At 39.1% G+C, this 27,993-nt stretch overlaps 2 protein-coding genes across 5 annotated transcripts; one reads left to right on the top strand and one right to left on the bottom strand.

Annotated features, from left to right (window-relative positions):
• Positions 1-37: 37 nt before the first annotated feature.
• LOC101158976 (solute carrier family 2, facilitated glucose transporter member 1) lies at positions 38-21,115 on the bottom strand. 3 transcript variants are annotated; one of them, XM_078936216.1, is made up of 11 exons: positions 21,000-21,115; positions 12,243-12,338; positions 9,326-9,486; positions 5,965-6,089; positions 5,741-5,856; positions 5,406-5,568; positions 3,764-3,951; positions 3,553-3,657; positions 1,557-1,658; positions 1,274-1,477; positions 38-1,186 (listed from the first exon to the last, which is right to left on the bottom strand). In XM_078936216.1, exons 3-11 carry the CDS (start codon positions 9,370-9,372, stop codon positions 974-976), a joined length of 1,263 nt encoding a protein of 420 aa, XP_078792342.1. In that variant the 5' UTR covers positions 9,373-9,486; positions 12,243-12,338; positions 21,000-21,115; the 3' UTR covers positions 38-973. The 3 variants fall into 3 exon arrangements, with proteins under 3 accessions (XP_078792342.1, XP_004079844.1, XP_078792343.1); XM_004079796.5 differs by lacking the exon at positions 21,000-21,115 and adding an exon at positions 13,720-14,019; XM_078936217.1 differs by lacking the exon at positions 12,243-12,338 and having other exon boundaries at positions 21,000-21,107.
• Positions 18,634-27,442, top strand: tp53 (tumor protein p53). Of its 2 annotated transcripts, none has more exons than XM_023965765.2 (11): positions 18,634-18,803; positions 19,641-19,712; positions 19,796-19,880; positions 20,487-20,666; positions 21,540-21,714; positions 21,832-21,944; positions 22,013-22,119; positions 22,917-23,026; positions 23,102-23,190; positions 23,259-23,329; positions 26,875-27,442. In XM_023965765.2, the coding sequence occupies exons 2-11, from the start codon at positions 19,651-19,653 to the stop codon at positions 26,936-26,938; spliced, it is 1,056 nt and encodes a 351-aa protein (XP_023821533.1). In that variant the 5' UTR covers positions 18,634-18,803; positions 19,641-19,650; the 3' UTR covers positions 26,939-27,442.
• Positions 27,443-27,993: the final 551 nt, after the last annotated feature.

The following is a 27,993-nucleotide window of genomic DNA, read 5'->3' as shown; positions in this document are numbered from 1 at the left end:
CACTGTCAAACGCTTGTTTGGATAAAATAACAAGAAGTTCAGTTTATTCTTTAATGTAGAGCAAACATTACACAGCATAGTCAAAGAAAATACACAAACTTGCTATAGATATAATTACAAAATTAATATACAACCAATCTGATTTCTTTAACACCCCCTCCCATTTGACTGGGCTTTTTTTACAAAACTACTGGAGTGCATAAAGAATCACAATGTTAGACCCTCATACCTCAAACTCAAACACTATGTACAAGTGAAATGCCAATGTGGCTTCAAAAAAGATCAGAAAAGCACATCACCTGGGAACCGCTTTGCTAAAGATCTCAGTACTTGAAGTATCTGAAATATCTACTTTTTAAAAAATAAAGAATTGGTGTTTATTTCCTGAGTTAATTGGAAAATACCCAAAACTTTAAATTTTCTAAACAAATTATTGGAATTTTTCAATATAAATGCTTTTTTTCCTCAAACTATTTGCCATTATCCCTTAGTCCCAGATATGTGCTGTTGGATAAGTTCCCATTTCAAGTGAAAATTGGCTGACTAAAAAAGCCTTCAACCTCCAAACTTGGAAAACTTTGGACGTCATTGTTAATAAAGTGCTGGAATTCCAAAGTCTGTCAATACTGCAAGTGATTGCATCAGCATGGAATAAAATCCTGCCGCTCCGGCAAATCAGTACCCCAGCAGGACTGTCTTGTTCCTAGTCAATACAGCAGTTTCTAATCAATGAGTTATCAGCTCTTTGCAAAGTCAAAATATGAAAGCATTAACGGTTCACTGCAGTGATACCGACCAACTATTTCAAAACGTCTGAACTTTTCATCACGCACTCCTAACACTGCTATTACAGCCGTTACAAAAACACTGGTAGATCTGAAAGTACATGTTGAAAAGACCTACTTAGGAGTAGGTCCTTCATTGTGCTATCTTCTAGGCTTACTCGCTTCCTCCTGTTTTTGAACGACAATCTTCAGTTCATGTTTTCATCCCCCAAGTATTCCAGCTCTGTGCTGTTTTTGTTCAAGTCCATATCCATCATCCCTCCCGCTGAGTACTGGTTGAAATTGGCTGCGATCTGGTCAAAGGTCTTGCCCCGGGTCTCTGGCACCCGGAAGAATGTGTAGACGAGGAAGAACACAAGGAGTGTCGCAAAGATCAGGAAGACGTATGGCCCACATATTTCCTGAAAAGAGACGCGTTGAACGTCAAATAGGATGGGGGTGGGGGATAGATGGAGGTTTCTTTCGTGTTGTGCAGTAAAAGAACTCACAGCAATGTACTGGAAGCACATGGCAATGATGAAATTAGCCGTCCAGTTGGAGCACCCAGCTACCGCCATGGCAGCTGGCCTTGGACCTTGAGAGAACAGCTCAGCCACAAAGAACCAAGGGATCGGACCTGGCCCAATTTCAAAGAAAGCCACAAAGCCAAAGATAGCGAGCATGCTAATGTAGCTCATCCAGGGAATGCTTTCCTGTAAGGCAAGAGAAAGCAGGACCCCACTGGTAGATAAAACACAGTGACAGATAACTTAATCTTTTTCAGTAATTTACCAATAAAGCCAGAGCCATGGTCATGAGGACGGCACAGATGCACATTCCTGCTAGTCCCAACATGTGGAGTGTTCGTCGACCCATTCTCTCCACAAGGAAAAGCTGTTTGAGAAAGGAAATGTTACCTCGGAAGACCAATGGGCAGTTCCTACTCAAGCCTATGTGGTGAGTTTAGTTTTAAAGTCAAAGCATCAACAAAGATGTAGTTTTACATGTTTGCCTGATTTACTTTTAACCCATTACAATTAATGTCATTTGATACAGGCATTTCTGAGACCGAAATCTCATTAGCATGATCCAAACTTCGGCTGTTTACCTGTACAAATGGGGCTTTAAAAGTGCTAACTGTTGGTCCTGGCCAATTTTTTGACAATTTTAAATAAACTGGTAATTATTGAATTTTCACGTCATGCTCTGCAGCTCAATAAGGTCCTGGACCCCGAGCACCTGCCTCAGGAGAAGGTGGAGGAGAAAATCCTCAACCTCCACAGAAAGGTCTGAGGTGAAACTGGCATCACTTTGCTCTATATCACTCTCCATCACTGACGCAGTGGGATTCTACGCTAACTCAAGCTAACCTGCTTAGCCCCCCCCCCCCCCCCCCCCCTTTTTGTTACCCTTTAAAACCCATTGTATTTATTGTTTTCTGCCCTGTAGTTCATCATCAGCCCACTAGGGGCACTAGAAGGGCTTTTCCTGCTTATTTTAAAATGGCTGCCTCCACGAAATCTCAAAAACGCTTATGGTGGAAAACGTTGGCCAATTTTCCAAAATTTATGGTGGAAACAACTTATCTATTGTTTATTTCTAAAAAAAAAACTACTTGGTGTATTGCCAGAATGCCAAAAACTGTTGATAACTATTAGTTTTTAATATACTTACACCGTGCAAAAAATGTATGGATCAAATTCGCGACAATGGGTAAATAAGGTTCTTTTTTTTGAAAACTTAAATCTATAATTTTGTATCTTAAACTAACATTGTTTTGAGCAAAAACTGACCAAATCACTCAAATTATTATATCTGATAGCATCTACATCTTACAAAAAAATACATTGCAACATGTTTTTGTGAATTTCATCAAAGGATTTTAAAACGATCTTAATTCCCAAAAAATGTAACATTTCAATTCTGTAATGTTATGGTTTTTACGGGGTCCAGTAATAGAGCTGGGAAAGCCTGTTGCTGGGAATAATGGGAACAATGTTATATTTTTTTAAATCAACAGATCACAAATATTTGACAATGTTAGATAATGCTTAAAATTCGAATATTTTCCTCCCAAATCTCTAGATTGGCCTTTCAATAACAAAGAAAATAAAGAAGTTTCTATTAATATCACTTTGTGAGCGAATGCCTGGAAAGAGTCTCTGTTGTTACAGCTAAAAACCGGATTTTGCCCCGTTTATTGACATTAGATCCTTTTGACGTGGCAAACTAAACTTGGCCCGCTTTGATTTTGATTTCACTGGCAGACCTTAAAAAAGCCTCACTGGGCTTGTCTTATCTGGTTTTACTATTTGATAACAGTGTTAATCAGTAAACAAGGAGCTCAGATTGTACTACTGTCAGGCACAGAAGGGCAGTGGACCTCGGTTCAGTCTGAGTTCTCTTACTACTTAGTGCACTGTACAGGGCTTTCAACATTTTGTAGGGATGTCTAAATCTACAAAGTAGTTTAATATATTTGAAATAAATCATCCAATTTTCATCTTCAGAACACAGTGGATTCAGAAAAGTCTTCGTAAAAATGTTCATATTTATAAGCTTTTTACTTCAGTAAAAAGCTTATAAATATGAAGCTTGAAATATGAAGTGGTGAGCACGGTGTCTGACCTGCGTTAAAATCCAGAGCACTGAATTGTCCGTCACTACATAATTTTTTAGTAGTTGTTGAGGAGTGAGGAAATTCAGACCTAGCCTCTTCCTGTGCCTAATTCATGAATAATGTAAAAATCGAGGGGAGAAAATCAATCACGCTATCTGTATTTCTTACCGAGACCACTGTGAATGCGCAGTTCACAACTCCAACTCCTATGGTGGCATAGACTGGACTCTGGACCCCGGCTTTGATGAAGATATTAGTGGAGTAGTAGAAAATCTGCAGAACAGATCAACCTTTACTGATTCAAGATTGGCTACCCAGTGGCCTAATCCAAAATACAGAGGATCGCATAATTGTGTAGTCTTGATTTTAACAGACTCACTGCATTGACGCCAGAGAGCTGCTGGGAGAGCTGCAGCAGAATAGAGATGATGATGGGCTGGCGGTAGAATGGAGATCTAAAGAGCTCAAGGATGGACACCTTCTTTTCCATGTCCATCCTCCTCTTTTCTTCCTTCATTTCTGCGAGCATGTCAGCCACTTCATCCCGACCAGTTAACCTCCTCAAGCCTGGAAGGTGCACGGATCAAAACAGACTTTTAGATGACTTTTTGGCGACAGTGGGGGACCTTGAAGTTCATACATTTTAGTAACATGCAGCAGTTATTCTTAATTGCTCTCTTTTTCTGCAATACATATTTTTTATTGGCATATCTATAAATTAGGATAATAGATTATAAAACATAAATTTACATTTCAACACTAGTATTGCCATCTAAATTTAACCAGGTCAAATATTTTAAAGACACGCTCCAACATGCTTTTGGTGTTTTTAACATGTTTTTGTGGGATTTTTCTAATGATGGAGGACATGTATGAAGAAAATGTAGCATAAATTTGGATTTCTGAGTATTTCTTTAGTCAAATCCTTGAAAATCAGGAGCAGATGAAAAAAAACAGCTTATTTGTGACTCAGAAATTACGCTGGGTGGGCCAACAGCTCTCTTCTGATACATCCACTTGCAGACCAAAAGATTCATGTTCGTCTAATGAACTCCTGCCACACTGCAGAAACTATGTCCTAGGAAAAGACGCAGGTTTTTGGATTTTACCTCATAATCATAATTAAAACCCCACTGGAAAAGTTTTGAAAAAAAAGATCACCATAGTGGGTCTTTAAAGCATCTGTGTTTAATCTACTGCTGGCATGGCACAATCCCTGCCCGGGGCCCGCCCCTTGTATTTTTGACGTCACAAATACGATCTTTTTTGCACTGCATTTTTCATCTGTTCCTGATGCACAGATTTGAATAAAGTCCCGGCTGGGGGACCTGAAACAGAACACCGATGGGGGTGTTCTGTTTGCATATTTGCATGTTCTCCCCGTGCATGCGTGGCTATTCTCCGGGGACTCCGACTTCCTCCCACCATCCAAAAACATGCTTCATGGGTTAATTGGTTAGCCTAAATTGTCCCTAGGTGTAAATGTGAGTGTGATTTGTGGCCCTGAGACAGACTGGCAACCTGTCCAGGGTGTCCCCTGCCTTTACCCATGAGTGGCCGGGTTAGGCTCCAGCAGCCCCGGGACCCCGAAAGGGACAAAATGGGTTTTGGAGGTGAATGGAAAAGGATACATTTTTCTTATATATGTCCTCCAGTATCAGAAATATGCCACAAGAACATGATCAAAACACCATAAATATGTTTTTCACTTGAGATGGTCTTAGTTGATTTGCTTTGGGTTTTTTTCCTCTGACAGAAAAATCCTTTGCTATTTATTTTATTTTAGTGTCATAATATATACAAAGTGAAACAAAATTTCTTTCTATTTTCATATTTTTTTTACTTTTTATTTTAATGCTATCCATTCTATTTCCATTTCTTCATAAATGTATTAATTGGCTGCATGTATGAAAGTCACCAAACAGATTTAGGCTGCAGCTGGTAAGGGGAATCTTGGGTAAAGAAATCTTGAATCTTAAAAAAAAGTGATAGGCCGTCTAATACCCTTCAGTCCTACTGACCACGTTTGGCAAGATGCTCCTGAGAGCGGATGATGTAAAGGAATCGAGGGCTTTCGGGGCAGAAAGGCAGCAGACCCATCTGAAGTACAGTTGGCATCACTGTTAAACCCAGCAGAACCGGCCAAAGGTCCTCACTGCCGAGTAAAGACTCCAGACCCAGGATCTGTTTCGAAGATAAGTATTTAAAACACGCAGCGTTTGAGAAGTTCTGAAAAAGATTTATCTCTGCAGCAAAGGATGCAAAGAGATTTTTATTTGATCAAATACAGCCATTTATCTTACATTAAGAGATAATAATAAAGTTGTTTTTAGGAAACAGAGTAGCCACATTGTACCTGTGCTATCAGAATGCCTGTGACTATTCCCAGTTGATGCAGGGTACCCAGAGCCCCCCGAAGACTTGTTGGTGCAATTTCTCCAACATACATTGGTGTCAGGGAACACGCCAGCCCTAAAAAGAGAAACAGATGAAACCATTTGCAAAAAAAAAAAAAGATCATATTCTGTAAAATATGGAAAATTTTAAAAACAAATTGCACCATTTTACTGTATCTCTTACCACAATAGGCACCAATAATGAAACGTCCAAGAATCATCATTTCAAAGGAACGACAGAGCTTGGACATTCCCATCATGCTCCCACCAATGAAGGCAAACAAGTTGTTTATAAGCATTGCTTTTCTCCTGGAAGAAAGAAATAGGCACATCTTTTCTATATGTTAATTTAAAAGTATACATTCAGTCATTTGAAACTGCTGACAAGCAGTTTGAGCCTCCTCATCGTGTGAGAGGTTTGATCCTTTAGAGGGCGCTGTCTTACTGACTGTTGTAGTGTTGTGATTGGATGTTTAAGGGGTCTGGAAGGTTTTTGTCATGGGTCTACACTGCAAGAACACAAAATCTCACCAAGTATTTTTGTCTGGTTTCTAGCCTAAACATCTTATTAAACTGTCCATAAACATGCTCAATTGGCAACTCTAAATTGTCCGTGAGTGTGAGAGTGAATGGGTGATTGATATGTGGCCCTGGCCCTGTGACAGACTGGCGACCTGTCCAGGGTGTCCCCTGCCTTCGCCCGTAAGTGGCCGGGATTGGCAGCCCCAAGACTCCGTAAAAAGGTATAAGATGAATGAATGACTGTAAGAGTCAAAAGGTGCATTCAAACTATTAGTTTTTTTTTACAACTGCAGTTTACAGTTCTACTTGAGCCTCACCAAAACTTGTAATTCCTCACTGAAAAAGAGCAACTTCAGCTTGTTTTGCTGTGTTCAAGCTTTTGATTATATTTTTTAAATAAAATAAAATCAAGCTTTATTTTATACTGCACTTTTCCTATAAAAACCCCACACAAATAGCTTTAAATACGTATAATTTGTCATCTTTTGTTGATTTAATAGTCAATTTGTAAAAAACAAAAAGGTTTTTTTTTTCTTTTTAATCATAATTCCTTTAGTGTGTAATATTTGGCCACCCTTTCGTGGCTTTCTGTTCAAACCTGCTTCCCACCACCTGAGAAAAAATCTTGAAAAAAAGCCTCTGGACTTCTCTCATTTGAACAGATTGGAGTACATTTTTCGCACATAGACCCTTTTATTTAACTCAAGTCTAACATGTGGTACATTAATTTGGCAAAGAATGCTTGAAAAACATGACTTTTATGATGCAATTTCTATACGGTACCAAACTTCCTTAACGCTTCTCACAGTCAAACCAGAAAGCTTCCCTAAAAGCTTCACCTCCTCCTTAACCCACTGGAGAGATGTCGTTGGCGACACCTAAATAACACACCCTCTTTGACATACTGTAAATCTTTGACCGTTTACGCACCGGGATTCTGCTGATTTTGACACACAGTAACTGTTTTTTAAGTCGACTTATCCCAATATGCATCACGGCTCAAAGCCACTTTTCTCCAGGACAGAATCATCTGATTTGCACTGATTGCGTTAACACTTAACTATTGTAAAGTGGTGTCATAATCTTTTTACTTTTCCCTTGTTACTGCTAATTCCGCCTGCATCCGCACTGTGGTAAACTGCACCAGAGTTCACTTACAAGTGAACCAACAAGTGAAGCCTCATTTTAAGGTGGGCCAGGTTCAGATGAGGACTGCACCAATCTGGCCTTAAACATTTACATTGTTTGGTTTTGGAAAAAAGTTCAAGGATTGAATACTGGAATCTATTGGTTCATTTTATCTAATGTAATATTTCTTAAACAATGGATTGCAGCTAATCTGCATTATGAAAAAGTTCTTCTTTGGCCAAAATTTGTAAAACAAAAAGGGTACTGTTATCTAAGTTATACATAAATTAATTAAGCAATTTTTAGAAGATCTGTAGGCTAAATATGCAAGAAAAATATATCTATATCAAAATTTAAAAAGTGGAATCAAACCATCCCTAACTTGTTTTTACCACACAAGTGGTATTGTTTAACTAAAGCAGAAATAAACTGTACATTTTAAACAACTAAGCTAAATGGAAAAAAATTTGAATAAAAATAATTATAACAGATGATGGAATTGATGAGAGGCCCTTGAGAGCAATTATAACTCTATCTATCTATCTATCTATCTATCTATCTATCTATCTATCTATCTATCTATCTATCTATCTATCTATCTATCTATCTATCTATCTATCTATCTATCTATCTATCTATCTATCTATCTATCTATCTATCTATCTATCTATCTATCTATCTATCTATCTATCTATCTATCTATCTATCTATCTATCTATCTATCTATCTATCTATCTATCTATCTATCTATCTATCTATCCATCCATCCATCCATCCATCCATCCATCCATCCATCCATCCATCCATCCATCCATCCATCCATCCATCCATCCATCCATCCATCCATCCATCCATCCATCCATCCATCCATCCATCCATCCATCCATCCATCCATCCATCCATCCATCCATCCATCCATCCATCCATCCATCCATCCATCCATCCATCCATCCATCCATCCATCCATCCATCTATCTATCTATCTATCTATCTATCTATCTATCTATCTATCTATCTATCTATCTATCTATCTATCTATCTATCTATCTATCTATCTATCTATCTATCTATCTATCTATCTATCTATCTATCTATCTATCTATCTATCTATCTATCTGACAAACCATCCATCCATCCATTGACTGTATATGAGAACTGTACTGAGTAACTCCTCCTCCCTGGTGTCCAAAACAGGAAGTAGCCGCTGATTCCAAGAAGCCAAAATCCCAAAGACTTCTAAAGAGAAATACTAAGAAGTCATTCTTTTTGTCACAACAACCATTGTTGTTGTGACAACAATGGTTGTGTTGTTGTTACGATAAAATTTTAAACCTCTCTCTATGTTTTATCCCCCAAACAATGAGAGCTGCTGTCAATGACCATATCATGTGCTAAGGCTCAGGACATTTTGACCTCAAAGGTCACTGCAGTTTCAACCCCAGCGACAGCTGCTTTCAATTAGAAAGTTCTGTCTCTGACTGTGTCCATGATGAACATTTCCACTCGCACCTCTCCACTGCCAACTCTGCTAAGATCTCCTTTCAGTCTCGTTGGAGGCGGTGGGCCACAGTCCTGTTTGAGTCCCAGCTCAGGTTACAGCGGGAAACTGGGTCGCTTCCCTCTGTGTGACCAGGATGGGAGTGAGGAATGGCTTTGGATTGTAATGGAGGAAAGCATTTTCCATCAGGGACTTTCTCTATTTTTCTATTTCCCCCCCACCTGACTAGTTAGCTTTATTTCATCCAAATCTCTTCCTGGTCTTTACCCACTTATAGGGAAATCAAATTTAGTTTTACTCACAAGTAATAGAAGTGGAGCCTAAAGATACTTGAATTTACATTTTCCCACTTTACTTCAAGGTTAATTGGTACATTCCAGGAAAAACTTTTTCCTACCTGCCCAACCATTCAGAGATGAAACCAACGCAGAAGGAGGAGAACATGCCTCCAATGGAGAAGATGGCAACAGACAGAGACCAGAGGGAGGTGAGGGTCGCTGTGGGGATGGGCTCTCCATACCGATGCACCCATGTCGCGTTGTAGTCCTCCTCGATGATCTACAGAGCAACATTACTGGTCAGAGAGAATTTATTCAAAGGTTGTTTTAGTCTAACACCTGAATTTGATCATTAAATTATTTTCCAGTCACAAAGTTATGGGTCATACCACAACTTTTTCAAAATTGTTTTTGCAATTAGAGCTTCAAGCTTAAAGTTAGATAAATAATAATTTTGAGCAACAGAGAGTTAAGAAGCACTATACTGATATAAAAAATGCACCTTAAATATGATTTAAAGGTTGTACAATGAGTTCAGAAGGGTTAACGCTTGAAGTTTAAACTAAAACAATTTTTTTTAAATGTACTGGTTATTTAATTGTACTGGTCTTTTTTCATGGTTAGTGAATACCATGCATCCCAAACTAGGCTAAAAACTACATATTCCAACAGAAAGGGCTAAGAAAGCAAATGATAAAAGTCTCAGCAGCCCAGTTTTTATTTTGGTGTTCGTCTGTTTGTAGTAAACTAGGTTTCTGAGCAGATCCCTGAATACCAGCAGCCACGAGGAGCCAGTCTGCCGCTCCTGTGTGCACGCGCACATATTGTCATGAGAAGCAAAACCAAATTGCCATTTTTGCTAGATTACCTGAGTATCAATGTTTGACAGTTTTCAGATGCCCCCCCCCCCCCCCCCCCCAGTCTTTAATGTCCCACTTTGATTATCTTTTGATTTATTGTAAAAGTGTTCCTAATGTTTCTGTTTTTTCTTTTCTTTTATGATTTTGGTGTTTTTAACCCCCTCCAAAGAAAACTGCATTTTACTTGGACATAGTCACTGCAGAGCGGCAGGAGTTCATTAGAAATTTGCCTCTGAGTTTTAGGCGGGACTATTGGCATTGCGCGACCCACCTCCCTTTCCCCTTGGTGTTGCCGATAGCTCAGAGCAAATCTTTCTACATCACAATTACGATCTTTTTCAAACTACATTTTCTCATCTGCTCCTGATTCACAGCGACTTGAACAAAAAAAATACTCAGAAATGCAATTTTGAACTTAATTTTACACACACACGCACACACACACACACACACACACACACACACACACACACACACATATATATATATATATATATATATATATATATATATATATATATATATATATATATATATATATATATATATATATATATATGTTTTATATCTCATTATGTATATACATCATTATGAGAAAAATACCACAAAAACATGTTAAAAAACAATTTTTTAACAGCCTTGGTCTGTAAGGTTGAACTGCAACATCACACAAATTCATTTCTTTTCACTTCATTTGCGTTGTATAATCCTGTGTGTGCATATGAACCCGTTTGTATGTGAAAGGTAGGCGCATTAACAGAACCCCCATTATGCTCACACATCCCGCTTTTTCCTAGTGAGCAACCATGTGCGTGGAAGCACACAGGTTTTGCCTGTTTTGTGTGCTTCTTTCACATGGTTTCTGCGATTCCCCTTCATTTTTGCTTCAGCTTTGAGTCAGTCTGAACTTCCATGCTTTGTCCTTTTTCCAAAATTGAAGGCATCATGGTGGTATATAAACAATTAGCAAAACAACCAAAAATATTATTCCCATTCCATTACAACAGCTTGAAAATTATACTACAAATGACCCTTGTTGACGTAGGAGGCGAACATACAACATAATAGGGCGCCATCCGATAAGTTAACAACGTGAAGGGGTCCATCTGATTGGTCAAATGCAGAAAGGGATTCTTTCAATCCGTTAAACACTTCAAGCTGCTATAAGATTGTTTGGCCACATCTAACCATTTATTGCAAATTTGCTGTCTTTTGCGATATGCATATTGCACAGCTTGAAATTGCGATAACGATAAATTTGCGGTATATTGTGCAGGCCTAGTTAAAAGCATCTCATTTAATCAACATCTTAAATTTGATCCACACGTTTAGCTTGGTGTGATTAAAGAATTAAACTTGGCATTCTTTCAATACAGCAAGTAGTCATTTGAAGAAATAAAAAACAATAGATGAGTTATTCTCACTATAAAGTTTTAAAAAATCAGCAAAACAGGAACAGCCAAAGTTTTTTTTTGAGATTTCACGGAAGCAGCCATTTGGAGATGAGCAGAAAAAGCCCTTCTACTGCCCCTAGTGGAACGATAATGAACTACAGGGCAGAAAACATGGACTAAGGCTGTGTCCGAATTCCCACCCTAACCCCTAACAACTAAAAAACTATATAGTGCGGGACTATGTTGTGCCCTGGATTTTAAAAGCAATTCGGACACCATGCTCACTACTTTTTTTTTCTTTTTTAAACGCGAATATGACATCAATTTCACAAAGGTAAAATTGAATTGATATGAGCGTTTTGCAATGATCATTTATGAATCCGCTGTCTTCTGAAGACAAAAATATTGATGGCTTATTATTTGCAAAAACTGTCCAGACGCAATGCATTGTGGTCTGTATTCAACGATCTAATGAACATCGATGCACATTGGTTTTTCGCAGAGACTCCTGGGAAATGTTTTAGGACACTCGATTTTGGAATTGCAGATTCAGACAGCGCTACAAAATGGCGAACCCACTATATAGTGCAATATATAATGAGTGGGGAAGGAATTCAGACACAACCCAAGTTATATACAATGGGTTCTTATGTAAAAGTTTTGATTATGCAAATGAGATAGGGGTCTCAGAACTGCATCTATCAAAGATGATGGGAATGGTTATATTGGGTTAATTTTCTTGCCACATATTTAGTTGTTTCAGTATATTTATTTTTTTCTACCTTCTGAGGTGCATTGATGACTCCAATGTTGTACCCAAACGTTAGAGATCCCAGAACAGCAGTGAAGACTGAGAGTGCAAGGGTTCCAGTCACCGTCTGGGGAAGCACAACAAAGACAGGATTTGAACAAAGTCAAGACGCCCTCATTTTCAGAGCCAAAGCTGAAACTCTCTAATTGGAATTAAGGCTCATTCAAATGAGTTTCCCTGCTCTACAAGCGTCAACTATATATAACTATGATCCCGACGAGAGACAATCCCTTCATGACTTCACTGGCTACTCGCCTGAACTTTAGCTTCCCCTCTAGTTTCCCATCAGGCCTCAGACACCTGCCCTCACAGTGACAGATGAGATGACCTTGGGGAAACTGGTTCCTCCCGTCGAGCAATGGCTTTAATTTTCCATAAGGAGCAGCATTTTATAAGACTAATAAGTTACTGTTGTACAAGTTAGCAAAAAAATAGAAAACAGAGGCTTGACTTGATGTGATTGTTCCCTGATGAGATCTGCTGGCTAACAGAGAAGGTGTCATAGCAACATACAGTTAACATGTCATGGACCTGATCAAAACACTGGAATTTTTCTGGAATTACGTTGAAGATGTTTTGATCCAATTATGGGAATGGTTGTGATCTCTGCTTGTTGAGTTTTCAAGCTTTTTACAGCTGAGCCACTTAAATTTTGTAAATGATTGAACAGATTCTGACCAACCCCCAGCCTTGAGTGTCTTGCCCTCAATGTTTTGACTCCATGGTAGTTTAGTCTTCAAGACCCGAAACAGACATGTGTCTGTTGTGGTTTGGGTTAAGTGTCAGAAGCAGCCGGTTGAGCTGTCACAACAGCATTTCACCTCAACGACTGCGTGGTCATTCATTTATGAACAGGAAGTCACCTTTATCTGCCTCGGGCTATGTGTCGCGGTCAGGTAACCAAATGTCATAAAAATTTCCTTTTTTTTGTTCTCTGCATCTTTGGTTTATTGGAGCAGAAAGCAGTTAATGAGACATTTAGCAGGACGCCAATACAGATAGAATTGAAGATTAGATATTTCATCATCAGAGACGAGGAGGAGTCTGATTATTTAAAGTGACCCTTATTGATCACTATTTAGGCGATTTCTTCACAACAGCCAAAGGTGGTAAAACTTGGCCAAACAGGCTGTGCTGCAACACTGGAGTTTGATATGTACACTGAGAAATTTGACAGGTCAAGGTGAGATTCTTCTCCTTATTTAGGATGGATCATTCCTTTTTTGGTATTTTTCCTTAAAAAATTAATTTAAAGCTACTGCAGAAAACCAGAGCTGTGAATCTTATAGTAAGACATTATTTCTTTTCATTTGGAGACTCCTATGCAAAAAAAGCCATGAATCAGCACGCCAAAAACGCATGACCTTTCAGAGGCACCTTTGTGAGTCAGGTCTTCCTGCCCAAATGGGCCCATCCATTTCGCAACAAGGCAAAGACTTAAAGCATACCTCCCCTCCAAGCTGCTGAAACCCTGCCGGCATGACTCTGGCAGCTCCTGGCACCCAGTGGCAGTTGGTGACAAATGTCTCTGCTGCCAGATGGAGTAAAAAAACTCTTGTAACCTTTGAGCACTTTGCCACCAAAAACCCGGGCAGGCTGATTAAATCCAAACGAGAAGCCCAAAGACAGAAGCTCTGGTGTGTGCTGTACTTCTGCTTGCCTTTGAAGTTTGAAGTTTGTGTTGTGCGTAAAGCTGAGCTCGAGTGACACCCACGTGCACGCCTTCGGTGCACGCAGGAGAGTTGAGGACAGACGGAGGGAGGGGGTTAAGATGGTGGGTGGTGGGACCAAGGAGGAAGCTGTCTTGACCTTAGCTAGGATTGGCTGATGGGGAGAGCAAATGTTCAGAGACAAGAAAGTGGAAGAACACAGAAAGGAGAACTTTGGAGATAGATGACAAGGAGGGTGATAAGACTGTAACATGGATTTTGCAATGACAGAAGTTACTTTTCTGAGCTCAATGTCAAAATGCAAGCTTAATGTTTCATAAATTGTATGAAGGTAGGCTGTGGCTGAATGCATAACTCTTTAAAATGCAAGATCTCAATCTTGCATCTCATTGAGATCACGACATTGAAACTGGATGGAAACTGGCTGCAGGTTTGTCATTATATTCAGTTAATTGACTTTTGGAGAATCGGAATCCGATTTCATGAGTCAACATTTCTGTGCAGCAAAGAGGTGGGCTCGTCAGCCGTGCTGGCGGCCATTGTCTGTCCTCCCAAAGGTCTGAAATCCCTTTCTATTTCAGACCGCATGCCAAAGAGGTCGTACACCTCTGCCCAGCCTGTCTGCAAACCTTTGCAGCTCCTCCTCTTCTGTCGCGTTCAACAACGCTGAAAGACCCACTCCAATGAAAATCAGGCTTTTGCTGTTTTTAACATGTTCGTTAAGCATTTTTCTGATGGACACGTATCAAGAAAATTAAGCCTAAAATTGCGTTTATGAGGATTTCTTTATTCAAATCGTTGAGAATCAGGAGCAGATGAAAAAATGCAGTTTGTAAAAGCTGCCGCTCTGCAGAAACTATGTCCTAGAAAACGACACAGGTTTTTTAACATTTTGGCTGAAAACAGCATAATTAAAAGACCACTTAGAACGCTTTTACAATAGATCAAAAGATGATCGGAGTGGGACTTTAACCCCCCTTAACAGGTGATCTCTAAATTGAGTGGCGGGGGTGTGGTCCGGGGGGGGAGTTAGAGACCAAACTGTCTGTGGATCTGATGGGTTGGGGTGGGGGTGTTTAATGAGATCAGCCAAAAAGAGTCCTGTGGGACAATGTCTCCTCAACACCCTTTGGTAACATAACTCTGGCCTGCCCCAAAGCGGACACACCCCCTCACCTCACGCCACTCTTTTCTTGGAGCTCATTGCCTGTCCATCTTTTTTTGTGGGAAAACATGACACCCCCTCAACTGAAGCCAGGGCCCCCCAGCAGAGTCATGTGTGACTCCAACTAAATGCAGAGAAACTTTACACCCCCAGAACAGTGGTGTGGAGCCCCTGCCAACATAGTTTGAGAGTTTATGCGCACAACCAAGAAAAGAAAGATGAGCTCCAAGAGGATATCGTGAAATTCAAGGGGGGGACAGGGAAAGGAGGGATGAATGCAGACTTAAATAGCATTTTGAATGTTCCTGGCAGGCGACGTTTCAGAGGACAAAATGTCAGTCGTGAAGTTTCCGAGCCAAAGGCGTCACACACACCCACACACATCATGTGATCGCTCTGTGGTGATGCAGAGAAACAGCCTGTGTAAATAATATTCCACCTTGTCGCGACCTATATTTAACAAGTGTTTTGGTGTGTGTTTAGGTGTGTTCTTTGGGGTCATCTGGTTCGAAATCATGCTACAGCACAGTCGCGTGATGAAGGGCAGGTGTTGAAAGTGTACCGATCAGACATTTACACCAACATGTACTGTTTGTCCCAATGTATTATGGGTAAAAAACAACAACAGAGCCAGTAAGTTTCAAAATATACCACTGTATCCTCATGCCAAATTAGGGTTAAATCATAGTATTTATATATGGACAATTATTTTTCAATATACTACCCTTTTTATTATTATATTTATCATAATTAAGGTTGTGTTTTGATTATTTTTCACACTTTTTTAAATATATAATTATTATGATGTTTGTTATTACTCCTGGAAGTTGTTGTGGGGCACTACTGGCTTCGCCATTGGGGGGTACTGTAGCTGCAGTCCTCGTCCTCATTAGGCCGGCTGGAGTCCCGCTCTGTGCTCTGATAGCCGTAGAGTGGGCCCTGAGCTGCTGTGTTGGCCGGGCGCTGTGGCAATGGGCCCCGTGGTCGCCTTGGAATAAGTGGATCCCCACTGTATCGTTTCTGCACAGCAGTACAGAGCCAGACTGTTTCTTTACGCTGCAGTTTTTATGTTTTTGTTCAGTTTTGATGTAAGGGTCATATAGGGGTAACTGGGTGGGTGGAGGGAAGAATCTGGTGAGGGAGGGGGGCCAACTGTGTGTGATTGTCCTGTGTTTTCTGTTTTAAATAATTTTCATCTTTTATGACTATTTTGTTTGCTTTTATGTAAAGCGCCTTGGGTTTTCAACCTGAATGAAAGGCGCCACACAAACAAATAAAGTTAAGTTTGAAGGTTTGTAAAAAATATAGGTTTAGACTCTAACTTGACAGAAAATGTATGTCACATCAGTCCTTTGATTTTATTTAGTTAATTTATTTTAATTTGATTTGATTACTAAAAAATAATTGAATACTGAAATAAACAAAAAATTAGAAAACTCAAATACTTCAACAAATTTCACATTTCAGTTATTACATTGATTACATTGAATACAAAGAAAAATTGATGAAAATTGAAAGAAAATATTTAATCTTGTTGACGGTGGATATACCCATAATAAGAAATAGACTTTTTGCAAAAAGGAAAACAGCACAGAATTTGAATATTTGGAATCTATTTTCTATTGCTGGATTTCAAATTTCTCAATAAGTCTTGAGAAATCCTTTTTCTTAGAATACTTAAAAAAAGAATAGAATGCTGAGTTCTATTAGATTCAAGTTTTAGCTTTTACAGACCCAGATTAAAAATAGAAATGTTTGGCCTTTTTAAAATTGAAACTCAAAACTTTTGTGCTGTTAGCAAAAAGGCATTAAAACAAACTCTTGAATAAAAAACCTCTTCAACTTAATAAAAACAGAGTCGGGGCGACCCTTTTGAAAACCTTTTCTCCAATGGAACCATCCTGTATGAATGAGAGTCTTTAAAATAATGGAAAGTCTGTCTAGAGAGTTATTGTTTGTCCATCAAAATATGCATAATAGTCATTTAAATCCCACTCTAAGCTTGGTAATATTACCTTTGACATACTGTATTTCTGAAACCTCAACCAAACAAGTTTTTTTTTTAAAGCAAAAAGAAAGGAACATTTTGCTTTATTATTACCAGTTTACAATTAAAGAAACAGCTAATGTAAGTTGTAAACGAACAAGCATTGATAATTAAAAGTATTTGAGTGTTTTTTAAGAAATGTGGCATGTCACCATAGATTCTATGAATACAGACGCTTCATTATGGAGTGAAGAGTCCTAGAGCATCACTGACCTCTATGTTTTAAACTGTGGAGGTTAAAACAAATAGGGGTTGTCTTGATTTGATGAAACACTTTTTTTTACAGTTAAAGTCGAGCTGATTATCTCATATCTAAAATAATCAAATAATTGTTTAAATAAATTTTGTTTAAAAAGGAATAAATATTATTTTCAGGGTAAATGAGCTGTGCTTAAAAAATTATCATTAAATTAAACAATCTAATAGTTGTTTTTATACCTCCTTCAGTGTTCTTGCATCTTTAAAAAAATAATTTTAAGCATTGCAATAGCTGCAAATACTGAGTTTTGGTTAACTGCAACATGGGATGGCTGGAATTTTGTACTTTCATTAAGTGCTTTTTTTTCTTGTATAGCAAAGATAGCCAACATAAAACAAGAAAAATAAAAACAGAGAACAAAGGTTTAATCATATTTATCAAATAATAATTTTGTTTATTTTAATGATCTGATTGTTTTATATATGCCGATTGACAAGCACAAATCATATTTCGCATTTAAAAGTATAGTCATAGGTCAACGCAATTCCCGATACAATGCAAATAACTAGAGAATCACAAAAAGTGTGATGGGATTTATTGACCAGCTCAAGTAGTTTCTAGATTACTCAAAGCATGGAAAAAATAATTTTTCCAAAAAGATATAATTCCTAATTCCCATATTCTCATACTTTTTCCTATATCATCATTGCCATTTTGGCAATTCAGCACATTCATTTAAAGGTTAAAGAGCCACCTATCCCTAAAATGACCCCAATAATTGCTAACAAGGTTCATCATATGAAGAAAATGAGACTGAAAGCTGTTGACAAAATACTTAAAATGCAGCCACAGATTTTCTGGACAGATCCTGACATGAAGGTGCTTGAGACAACCCAAGTTAATCACCCTGTTAAAATAAGTAGACATGTTGAGTTGAAAATACTCTTCTTTTTTTAATCTTATATTTGTTAAAACACAGTCATACATGAGTAAAACATGAGTAAAAGTAATGACATCAAACATTTGTAGAGACATCCCAGTCAACTCTTAAACATTTTTTAAAAGAAAATGAGAGTTGCTGCGACAACTTAGCATCACCTCTCGACAAATATTTGTCATTTTTTTCACCGTCTGAAAAGTTATTCTAAATCAGTAAGTTGGAGTCCATTATTTTTAGTGTTTTCAAACAAAAGTTACAACTTGACAACTTCGCCACCAATTGAGTAGCAGTAATTTCCGATTGTTTTCGAACGCACCACAACCGATCTCTGATTGGACGACACAGGACGAAAAGGCCCTTCCCCCTTCGCTTGGAAATCCCCAAACAACGTGTTCGACGCTGCAGTCGCCGATTCAAAATATTTTGGCTTTTGGCTTTTTTGAAAACGTCTTTCCAGCCTCTTGGATAATAAATAGCGTATTGTTGTCGGTGCGATTCCCGACCATCAAAGGTACAAACTATTATCTTATAAAACATGTCGAGAACTTTGAAGAACAGCATATTTACAGCGAACAAAGTTTAGCTAGCTACCGTTAGTAAAAACGTCGTTGGAACGTCGTTAGCTAGCTAGCAGTAAGCTAATTCCAAGTTTTCCTGCTAACGATAAACCACGGTTTATTTGTTTGTTTATTAGCTTTGTATCGAATTTCGTTCTTGTAAACATTTGAATCAAAACTAGTTTGGTAAATGTTTATTTATTTTACACGTTAGGATGACAGAAAAAAATCACGCTAACTTCTTAATTCTTACAGGAAGTTAGGCCTCTTGAGCGGAAGATGTTTGTTTTGATTTTGTACAGGGCATTATTGGGGGCATTAATAGAGGGCTTTTAACATGCTATTGCAAGAATGATGCGCATATTTGAATAAATATAAAATGGAACTATTTAAAAATATTTTGTGTCGAAAGCTTTAACTTGGATCTGTAAGGTATTTGCGTTAAGCTTCTGGGATTTATCAAAACACTGATTTGCTTCAGAGAAACTCGATTACTTTTTATTAAAGTCAGGTGTGTTTTTGAGCACAGGGAAGAAAGTGAAACCAGCGCATAATTGGTGGGCTGGAGCTGAGTAAATTTGGACGAAACCATTACAAATGAGGGGGTAAAGGGCCCGTGCAGATAACTGTTGTTTTATATTATATTGCATTTAAAAAGGGTATTTTAAGCATAGTAGTAGTTTCCCTATGCTTCAAATTGCATTTAAATCTTGCTTTTGCCTTACATTGATTTCATTCCTAAAGCTTCTGCTTTCTCCCCCCTCATTTGATTCTGCCTCTCCTTTTCTGAGTTGGGAAAGCATGGATCCTGTACCCGACCTGCCCGAGAGCCAAGGTTCTTTTCAAGAACTCTGGGAGACTGTGTAAGTTACTTTTAAGACTTCCCCCACATATTTTGGGCACAAAAATGCATAAGGGTGTATATTAACTAATCGTATTTTAGTAGTTATCCTCCGTTGGAAACTTTATCACTTCCAACTGTAAATGAGCCCACCGGGTCATGGGTCGCAACGGGGGATATGTTTCTCTTGGTAAGTAGGAAAGTTCAAGCCATAAACTACATTTTTATTTTTGTCATTGGACTTTCGCTACCCAATACATTGTGCATGTACTCACGGTTGGAAGAGCCTTGGTGCAAAACGTCCAACTGGTGCAAATCTCTTGAATCTTTTTTCCAGTATTCCCACATTTGAAAGATTTGGTGTCATAGAATTCCGGCGGGGCACAAATTGTAATTATTAATTCCTAATCTGTTTCAAATGTTTGGCACTTCAATGAATTAAAAAAGAAACCAGACGGCACTGGACAAAGCAAAAGTCCCTGATTGGTCAAAGTTTGACCTTGTTTCACTTAATCTCCCATTTAATGGATGCGCATTTTAGTACGTAGAGCCCCAAAACGGTTAGAGAAACTTCCGTAGCAATGTTTTGAGCACACGTGCCCAAAATGTGCCTAGACTCCCGTTCACATGGACTTCTCATTGGTAGTGGTAACTTGAACGCATGGTGTGACTGTAGTTTCACTGATTTGTAGCAATGGGAATTGCAGGAGGAAAAAAATAATTGCCAGTATGTGGCTTTTGATTCATCTCCAAACATTTTTAGTTTTCTCACCCTGTTTTTGTAAAATGCTGACAGGATCAAGACCTCAGTGGAACCTTCGATGACAAGATCTTCGACATACCGATTGAGCCAGTTCCCACCAACGAAGTAAACCCGCCACCTACCACCGTCCCGGTGACCACCGACTACCCGGGAAGCTACGAACTGGAACTTCGTTTTCAAAAATCTGGCACTGCAAAGTCTGTGACGTCCACAGTAAGTTGTGAAAATCACTTTTTTTCCCATTTGTAGCTTTCCCCCAAAATTAGTTTTCTTGTATATCCATCTTCGTGTTATTTAATATTACTAATGCTGAAACATTTCTTTCCTTGGAAATTTGCATCCAGTCTATATTGTTTGCTGATATAAAATGACTGTTTTGCAACCTGACATGATAAAGACCTTTGTGAGAGGAAAATGATCAAACTGGTTCATCGTACGTTAGACTCACTGCATTAAAACCCTTTAAGTCTTTATTTTATTATTTGGTCATTTATACAGACTAGTGATTTATTCCGTTGTTTCTAAATATATTAAATGAAGTCTTACCTCGCGGCAGCGTTCTCATTCATTCATTCTCTCGTAGCATTCTTCTTAGGGTCATTCAGATGATTGAACGCTGAATTTCTAGCTCTGCCCACGCTCAAATAGCCAATGGTATTACCGTTTCCACAGTGACTCGACGCTCTGAGTCATATGGTTGGCCGTATAAGTTAAGGTTAGGGTGGACTGTGCTGAAACGGCCCGCCTCCTGCGCCTGGTGCTTGTCTGCGTGGGGAGAGGAACGGCCTTCTGGTGAAGCACAGCTCTGACATGACGGGACATGTTCCTACACTCACTTCCTTTGGGCGAGAAGAGGTTGATGAAAAGGAGAAGGTTACAACTTTAATTTATAACTTGTTATAGAAAATATAAGGAGGACAAAGATTTTAAAGTGGACTTAATAGAAAGTTTAAGTGATTTTAAGTTTGTAGTCTTATTTTTATTGGTTGCTTTTGTTTTTATGTTTTCACTCTGAGGTGAATATGTCAATCACAGCTGCGGTAAGTTCATTTTTTTTTTTGGTTTTCTGTGTTTTCTTATTCCCAGTACTCTGAAACTTTAAATAAGCTGTACTGCCAGCTTGCAAAAACCAGCCCCATAGAAGTCCGGGTAAGCAAGGAGCCTCCAAAGGGCGCCATTCTCAGGGCCACTGCGGTCTACAAGAAGACGGAGCACGTGGCGGACGTGGTGAGGAGGTGTCCCCACCACCAAAACGAGGACTGTAAGGAAAACAGACAAATTCTGCAAAGAGAGGATTTGATATTTATCTGATAAACAGACTGGAAGTCTTAGTTTGTTCTTTCTTTCCCTTTTCTCCATCGACTGTTACATTTTATAGCTGTGGAGCACCGAAGCCATCTGATTCGGGTGGAGGGCAGCCAGCTGGCCCAGTATTTTGAAGACCCTTATACCAAAAGGCAGAGTGTTACAGTTCCTTATGAGCCCCCGCAGGTAAAGCTGCCCCAGTCTGGAATTGTCTTTGCTCTTAAGCTAACGAATGGCCTGATTTTTCACCTCAGCCGGGCTCTGAGATGACCACCATCTTGCTTAGCTACATGTGTAACAGCTCGTGCATGGGGGGGATGAACCGCAGACCCATCCTCACCATCCTCACTCTGGAAACCGAGTAAGTTTAGTCCCACTTTGCTCATCCTTTGATCCATTTTAAAAGCGTTTAAAGTGTTTTTTAACTATGGTTGTGCTGTTTTCAGCCAAAATAAAGATGTATTCAGACTGGGAAAACCTCTGCATTTAGACTGAGGAACCTCAGAGCGAAGTGATGCTCAGTCCCATTGGAAACGAACCAAGACCTCCTCCAAAGTTGGGTCCGAGAGCGGTTCCTGGTACTGGATCAGGGTCCGCTCGAGTGTATTCAGACTGAAAATTTGTTCTGGATTATCAGGGGAAACAAACTCTGGTTCATTTAAAGTGAACCAGATGTGTCCAGTCTGAATACACCCTAAAGAAAAAAAACTTTCATCTTCTTGGCCCCTTGCTGCAGAGCAGCAGGATTTCCGTTGGCGCGGAGAAACCCCGCCCCCTTGTCTGCTCCCTTATCCTGGGAGCAGGGAGTATATTTTCTTTTACTAATGAACATTTTCCATCTGTATTTCTTCATCTGCCGATTCACAATTTGAAAAAAAGAGATTCTCAGAAATGCATTTTTGAGTTTAATTTTCTCTATATGCATCCTCCATCGCAAGAAAAGAAATGCCACAGGAACATGTTAACACTATTTTTATCCGAGTGGGTCTCTAAAGTAGAGCAGGCTGCAGTTTAGTAAAGATACATATTCCTAAATGAATTCTGTGGTTTCAGGTGTTCATGTTTTTGCCTGTTCAGAAGTCGTGTTAATTTTTGGTTCTTCTTTTCCCAGATCAACCTTGAAAAGTCTCCACCTCTGCTCTTATCAATCTCTTGCAGGGGTCTGGTTCTTGGCCGGAGGTGTTTTGAGGTCAGAATCTGTGCTTGCCCGGGGCGGGACCGCAAAACGGAGGAGGAAAGCCGGCAGAAAACGCAGCCCAAAAAAAGGAGTATGTTGTGTGTCCTTTTTAGTTTGTAAATGCCGTTGTGTGAGGTTTTTCTTTGCTAAGTTGTTTTCTTCACAGAGGTGACACCCAACACCTCCTCCTCTAAGAGGAAGAAGTCCCACTCAAGTGGAGAGGAGGAGGACAACAGAGAAGTCTTTCATTTTGAGGTAAATGAAAAAGGAAAATGCGGCTGCGTAGAAATGATTTCTGATTTAATGACAGATTTCTGATGTAGGTTTATGGGAGGGAGCGCTACGAGTTCCTTAAGAAGATAAACGATGGCCTTGAACTGCTGGAAAAGGAGAGGTAAGGAGTCTGGGGGCAAATTAAAGGAGAGTTTTTATTTTAAAATATTCGTAATTGTATAATTATTATTCATTATTTTACTTTAATTATTTTATTTCCCAACTAATGACTCATCCGCGATGAAAAAATAATGTCCAGTATAAACTGAGGGAAGTGACTTAATATATAAACAACAAACAAAAATAGAAAAGAAGCAGTCCGCTCCTGCACTTGATTAGTCAAGTGAACCGAGCGACCGTGTCTCTGAGCAGAGCAGTCGGACTTATAGTTTTGTGTTTGAGGGGAAGGGAGGATGCTTTGTTCCGTGTGCGGGAGACTTCAGACTGCGATCTGTCCCGCAGCTCTAGGTGAACGAGCAGCCAAATTCAGGAGAACCATGTCTCCTGTCTCCGGGCAGAGCTCGGACCGTCAGCTCACACGGCGGCTTTGGGACAGTGTTTGAGCTGTTCAAAGCAGAAATTCCGCTCAGTCCTTAGAAACCGTTCAAACAATCACGTGAATTTGTGTCCTGACAAAATAAAGGCTGATGTTAGTCTCACATATTTACGTTCAGCCAAGATGCAGATTGCAGCATTTCCCGCACTGATTTTATGTTCATCAAAGGCTAAATGTTGTTGTTAGCGCGTGTTAGCCTTCCAACCCTGGCTTCTTCTATGGAGGCTCAAACTGTTCATAATTAAATAAATAAATACGACCGTGTGCAAATACACAATAAACCAATAAATCACTCATAAATAAATAAAAAGATCGTGAAATTGTGAAAAACATGCACACAGATTTTAAAATAGCCATTATATTATACAATTATTTTCATTTTGCTTTTAAAACAGCATTTTTAAAATATTAATTTTAATCATGTTGAATATTATTGTTATTCTATGGCTTTTTTTCAGAACTTCGGATTTCAAAATCAATATTTTCCAAAGTAGCTTTGTTTTTATTTCACATTGCTGTTTTTCAGAATGACATTTATTTCATGAAGAGCTTTTCCAGCATAATGAGTCTGTCTGTCAATCAGTGAAAGTGGGTGGGATCTAAACGCCCATTGGCTGATCTCTGGAAATCTACTCGTATTCCTGGAATCCCGCTCTGTGGTGTGCCACTCAGAGACATATTTCTGCGACATCCGCACGGCTTTGCTGACATTGACTGATCAAATGGAGACGATCTGTCTGCTGCAGAAGATGCGAACATCAACGACTCTGTTTTTCTAGTTTGAGGGTTCGTGGGGACCACAGAGGAGCTTTCTTTAAGTGCCATTCATCCACTTCTTGAAGTTCCCGTTGAAATACTCCCGACTCTGTGTCCCAGTTTTCCACCCCAAAAGTCATCTGAAAACCGCCAGACCCAACAAAAAAACGCCCGATCCTTATGGCCGTGGACCATGGGGGTCATAAATGAAAATGCAAAATGTCTTTTTTGCATTGGAAAATGCAAGGGGTTTATCCTAAAATCCTCACACTATTCTCTCAGAGCTTTTCTCTGTAGCTGACACTGCTCCGCCGGCGTCCGTGCTCACAGATCCAGTCTGTCGTCACATCTGTTCGCCTGACACGCCATCACCCTTGCGGCTCCCGGGAGGCGAGCCAGCCCGCTCGGGACTCCTGAACCTTATGATATCTTTTTATTTTCATGTAGACAATATTTATAAATCAGGTCCCCTGGTTTTATTTTTCCCTCTCGGGTTAACGCAGGACGGCAAACTTTCAAACTCGGTCAGAGAGAGATGGAGGAAAAACCGCTGAAGTGGCCGTCATGAAGGGAACTGAAGCTGGGATGATCTCATGAACTGAAACGTGGAAACAGGATTACCACGTAGAAGTCTCAACATTCTCCGTGTCTACCATGCATTGTAAACGAGACAAACACCATGTAGCGACCAGGCTAAAAACATTAGCTGGTAGCTCCTCCAACAGGCGGCCTGGTGCGTTCACTGAGCTCCAGTACATAGAAGCTTCGCTGAACTCCAACAGCCTCCCAGCCTAACTTAGACCACTATTATATTTTCATGAGAAAGAAGTAAATGCAGACCCTAAAACCACCCAAAGCCATTTTTACCTGCAAATGTAGAACCAAAACCGCCAGACCTGGCAACACTGTGTTGAGGTGCATACTCCCTCTAGTGTTGAGGGTGTGCATTACGCCGTCACGTTTGCTGAAGCAGCTTTGATCGATGTAGTTAGTTAGGGTGCTGCTGCTTATGTCTGAGTACAGGAGTAGCCATTCACAAAAGCGTCTCCGCCTTGTCTGTTTGACAGTTTTCTGCTGGAAAAGCTCTTCATGAAATAAATGTCATTCTGAAAAACAGTAACATGAAATAAAAACAAAGCTACTTTGGAAAATATTGATTTTGAAATCTGAAGTTCTGAAAAAAAATTCATAGAATTATAATAATACTCAACATGATTAAAATTAATATTTTAAAAAGGCTGTTTTAAAATAGTGAACAGTTTTTTTAAGCAAAATGAAACATATTTTATAATAAAATGGCTAATTTAAAATCTGTGTGCATGTTTTTCACAATTTCATGATTTATTTATTTATTTATGAGAGATTTATTGGTTGATTGTGAGATTGCACAAGGTCATATTTATTTATTTAATTATGACCAGTTTAGGACTCCATAACTTCTCGCTCCTTTGTTCCACAAAAAAAGCACTGACCACACGGATTAAAAACAAAAACAAAGAACAGGGCGCTTCATAATAACCACAACAATAATAAAAGCACGTTTAGAAGATCATCTGGTATATTACCGAGCTGCCAGATATCTATGTATGTGGCAGCTTGGCTTATACAGCGGAACTCAGTTCCTCTTCTGGTATTTCAAACACTACAGCACATGTGCGAATGAACCCCGAAAGTGAGACCCATGTGAACGTTTGCTATAATCGGAAAACATTTTTCTGGGCCCATGTACACGGTTGAATTCTAATCCGACCATTGATCCCATCAATATATTTTGCACATGTAACCGCGGCTTATGGTGTTGATTCTCAGCGTGGCGGGGGCGTGGCATCACGATGGGGTCTGTCCATCGTGATGCCAGTCAGCCATTACGACGAATAATGATATCGTCCATCAGCACAACCCTACCGCCAACCCCGAAAGGGATATAGAGTCAAGAAGATGGATGGAGAAACCGCCCTTCAACAGCCCAGAGTTTCTCATGTTTAAGAATCTGTAGTTCTGTTAGCAAATGTTTTTTTTCTCTTGGACTAGCTCCAAACATTAGCCTACGATGTTTATGCATTTCCATGAAAATTCCAATACACTGTCTATCAACGGTACTTTTCGTGTGCAGAAAAACATTCAGACAATTGTCATCAGAAAAAAGCTAGACGTTTGTAAACCAGTCATGTTGGAGTGGCATGTTGTGGGTTTTTTGTGACACGGAAGTCATTTGAATATACGTTCATCCACCCACGGCGTAACGTTGACACATGCGGGAGTTGTTGCTCTGCTTATTATGTGATGCTCTGTGTGTAGCAGGAAATTTCATCAGCTCAGTAACATGTTTTCTTTATTGTATCCCCCCCCCCCAGCAAAAGTAAAAACAAAGATTCTGGGATGGTCCCCTCCAGTGGGAAGAAGCTGAAGAGCAATTAAAGAACTCATGCATGGAACAATTTGATTTTTCTTCTTCTACTTCTTGGTTTCATAAATTACTTTTTTACATTTTTTAAAATTTGTACTCTTCTTTGTAACCTATAGTTAATTGGCATGATCAGGATATTTGTAGGGGGGGGTCGGCTGGATCACCCCCCCAAAACGGCGTTTTTTGTTTTTGTACAAGATTTATTGGGATAAAGGTAATTTGTCCTCAGTATAACAAATAATGAGTAGGGGATAAAACTTCAGTTTGTTCTGTTTTGAGAAATAATAGTGCAGCACTTTGGTTTAATGGACCAATGTTTTAGTTCGACACTGACCACACATTTAGAGGCATTTTTGTCTTCCAGTATGCTTATATTTTATTATAATCTTAGTTCTGTATGAGTTTCACACTTATATATATATATATATATATATGTGTATATTTTTTGTCATTTGTAATGATTTACTTTTTTTTTGTACCAAATTCCTTGTTAAATAAAGTTTTTCTGCTCCAGAGTTTCCATGTCTTTGTAAACATTTTAAACATTACAAGAAAACAAAAAATACAAAACTGGAACAACATAAACTAGGTGGGAATTTTAGCAACGTTTAAAATATATATATATATTAAAAAGGCATCATATTCAAATTGATAACTTTGGAAATTATCAAAAAGTTTGAGTATTCCTTTTTTTTAACTTGTCCAACAGCTGAGCAAATAAGAGCTGAAAGCCTCTTGTGTTGGACATATTTTACTGTTTCAACATGGCGTTATGAATCTTCTGACAAGCTGTATATTTGAATAAACCCTTTTTGTAATTTAGGCTAAACTTTAGATTATATTTGTAACTTTTATTGTTGGACCGGACTGAAAAGTTTTTCGTCAAAATTGACTATTTCTTTTAATAAACCAGACACAGTGGCTAACTGTGTTAAACTGGACCTTTTGTGAATTTGGAAAAAAAGAAACCAAAAGAACAATCCCCCATTCTAGTGAGTCTGTGGATTATTGTGCGTGCGTCGGCTCAGAGCAATGTGTTTTGCATGTCCGGTTTTGTGGGTTTAAA

This window comes from Oryzias latipes, chromosome 18 (genome assembly GCF_053564925.1).
Source record: "Oryzias latipes strain Hd-rR chromosome 18, Olatipes_Hd-rR_3.1".
NCBI lineage: Eukaryota > Metazoa > Chordata > Actinopteri > Beloniformes > Adrianichthyidae > Oryzias > Oryzias latipes.
The sequence above is the reverse complement of the archived record's forward strand: the minus strand, read 5'-3'. Positions and strand labels throughout refer to the sequence as shown.

Bases quoted from the DNA above. Each gene is read 5' to 3' on its own strand.
- LOC101158976 (XM_004079796.5), bottom strand. From the start codon at position 13,752: ATGCCGGCAGGGTTTCAGCAGCTTGGAGGGGAG. The intron at 3,658-3,763 runs GTGAGTCTGTTA...TCTGTTCTGCAG, and splicing joins AGCTCTCTGGCGTCAATGCA to ATTTTCTACTACTCCACTAA. The intron at 1,478-1,556 runs GTAAATTACTGA...CTTGCCTTACAG, and splicing joins CCATGGCTCTGGCTTTATTG to GAAAGCATTCCCTGGATGAG.
- tp53 (XM_023965765.2), top strand. From the start codon at position 19,651: ATGGATCCTGTACCCGACCTGCCCGAGAGCCAAGGTTCTTTTCAAGAA. The intron at 23,027-23,101 runs GTATGTTGTGTG...TTTTCTTCACAG, and splicing joins AACGCAGCCCAAAAAAAGGA to AGGTGACACCCAACACCTCC. The intron at 23,330-26,874 runs GTAAGGAGTCTG...CCCCCCCCCCAG, and splicing joins GAACTGCTGGAAAAGGAGAG to CAAAAGTAAAAACAAAGATT.